This window comes from Antrostomus carolinensis, unplaced genomic scaffold, assembly GCF_000700745.2.
Source record: "Antrostomus carolinensis isolate BGI_N321 unplaced genomic scaffold, ASM70074v2 scaffold18176, whole genome shotgun sequence".
In the NCBI taxonomy this organism is placed as follows: Eukaryota; Metazoa; Chordata; class Aves; order Caprimulgiformes; family Caprimulgidae; genus Antrostomus; species Antrostomus carolinensis.
The window spans coordinates 15,679-18,101 of record NW_010319972.1 but is presented as its reverse complement, the minus strand read 5'-3'; the positions used below and the strand labels follow the sequence as shown (position 1 = coordinate 18,101).

The 2,423-nt window shown below is 37.8% G+C and overlaps 1 protein-coding gene across 4 annotated transcripts in view; it reads right to left on the bottom strand.

Moving 5' to 3' along the window:
- The window catches only part of SEMA6D (semaphorin 6D), a 13,650-nt gene extending 11,562 nt beyond the window's left edge, over nt 1-2,088 (bottom strand). For all 4 annotated transcript variants that reach the window (XM_010169459.1, XM_010169460.1, XM_010169461.1 and 1 more), the window contains exons 1-6: nt 1,980-2,088; nt 1,498-1,609; nt 835-895; nt 661-723; nt 468-569; nt 163-253 (exon numbers count right to left, since the gene is read on the bottom strand). In XM_010169459.1, the coding sequence (XP_010167761.1) occupies nt 163-253; nt 468-569; nt 661-723; nt 835-895; nt 1,498-1,609; nt 1,980-2,088 (538 nt within the window). The remainder of the gene's footprint in view (nt 1-162; nt 254-467; nt 570-660; nt 724-834; nt 896-1,497; nt 1,610-1,979) is intronic.
- Between the last annotated feature and the right edge of the window lie 335 nt (nt 2,089-2,423).

Below are 2,423 nucleotides of genomic sequence, written 5' to 3'. Positions count from 1 at the left end.
CTATTTATTAACAGGTCAGCTTCTAATCCTTTGGAGGCCCTTTAAAAAATTTAAGAGCAGGGGCACCACGACACCTTTAGCTTTCCTGTGCTTGCTTTAAAAGCTCTCTGGCTCCTTTGGTGTCATTAATCATTTAGACTCATTACAAGCAAAAGTTCTTACCAGCAAAGAGGGCGACATTGGTTTGTCTGGCATCAAATGGGCATCTTGCCAAACCACTAATTTCCTCCCCATCATACTCTAAGGTATTCAGCTAGAGAAGAAAAATAAATGGGTGATAAGTGTCATTTCTGTTTTGTACACTGGAACAAAAGTATAACATTGTCTTTCCAGAAAACTTAATTCAGCACATTGGCTTCCTTTATTTCACCTTGAAACACTCTCCAATCACACTAAGTGTATTTGCTATAGCATAATTAGTGCAAACAAAACCAGTAACAGATTGATGACATTCTCAGTATTCTTACCCGATAGTATCTGCACATAGGGTTAAAGGCATTTGTTCCACAGACAAACACCATCTCGTCGTTTCTTGGAACAAAGACTTTAATGAAGTTATGGCATTCATCCTGAAAAAGAGAGCAAGATGTATTAATCACAGACTTTACATATATAATAAATATCAGTGGTGTTTTTCTCTAATGTATGTGATAAACTTACTTTATGTTTGCCTTTCATAGCACAGTTCTCTCTGTCCTGCTGCTTTGACCTCCATGTTAATTTCTGTTAAATCAAGACAGAAAAGAACATTTGATTTCCTTTCCGCAAAAAAAAAATTAAAAAATTAAACCCAAAGAAAATACCTCTCCCTTGCCAGCACCCGTGTCTACTCACCTTGCTAGGAGTAACTTCCAGTTTTGGAACTTCGTTTAAGTTTACAGTGTAAACTTGGTCCCTGTTTACAAAGAGTAAAAAGACTCATGTAAATTAGTTAATTCATTGGCCTTATTTCTGATAAGCTAAATCTACTTTTGGAGTGTTCTGTTACACCAGAAACTTCTACGAAATGCTTATGAATTTTCTGTGTTTAATATCAATTGGAGAAGGCTGGTAATGGGCAACATGGGGTGGTTTTGATTTTTATTGGTGAGGTCCTTAGACAGCACCTACAACAGTGTCCAGCTATCCATCTCTGTCTTTCCCTTCTGTTGAAGACTAATCCGGACTGTAAATATTCAAGTGTGTTATCCTCACTTCCTACATCCCTGGTGTGTCACTCCCAGTTTAAAATGATCAGGAAAGGTTTTTATCAGGGCAGTAATATAAAAGAGGGAAAAGAGTATTTGATCATTGGCTTTAGCATAACTACAGTAACTGCAGCCTTCAAATCCAATTTTCATGCACTGACCATAGATACGGTGCATTTCTCTGGGAAGTCCTCCTCCAATTCTAATTTTTATCATATTCTGCACATTTTTCTAAATGAATTTTACACATTAATGCAAAGCCAGAAGAGAAAGGAATTTTAATCTAATGAACTGAGTGAAGGAAAATTACCTGCCAGCGATATAAAGTGTGTCTCGAATTTTCAACATCAGTTGGAAGTCCAGTCTGTGCTGAGATTCATTGCCTGAAGGGCGTCCTCTAAATACTGGATATTGCCTTGAATCTGCAAGTAAAAATGGGCTACACCATCACTCAGGATTATAGAGCTAAAGAATCAATATATGGCATTGATTAGCTGTATATACTAGGTGTAGAAGGGTTTAAACTAAATTCCTTGAGTAATGTCTTGAATATAAATGAGAAAAAGATGGCTAATGTCAGCAAATGTTCTTTTTCCTGAAGTTATTGCTGTATTTCTGATTGCTTTTTTAAGAAAATGATTAAGTGTTCTATTAAAGATACAAAGCCAGTAAACACATTGCAATTTGAAAGAAATCAAGACTTTTTTTTTTTTTTAACTTCCCAAGGAAAAAAAAAAAAAAGCACATTAAAACTTTTTCCCTAGTGGTTAGCACCATTTGCAGACTACTTACAGTGGTAGTCAACAACGTTAATAGGGTCCTCATCTTCAGGGAAGCTGACGGCTCGGCACTGGGACAGACTCACGAGCATCACGCAGGCATAAAGCAGAGGTAGCCTCATGGCTGGTGAAAGATGAGTGCTACCTTCGTGGCAACACTGTTTAACTACCTGGAAAAGAGGAACACACCAGTGAGATTTCAGCAGCACAGGACAGTAAACGTGACTTCCTACTGCAGAAGAAGAGTTTTTCTGGTTGTATTTGAGTGCTGACGGCGGTGGACTAAATGGGTGCTTAGAAAAGGCTCCTGTATGTACACTGATGGAAAACTGCTCCGTGACATATTCCCACTCAAAGCTGCTCTGAAACATACTGATGTTTGCTAATTTTTAGCTGGATTTACAGGCATTTCCGAAAGAAGCTGATGACTCTCAGCCCATTTAATTCACAGGAATCA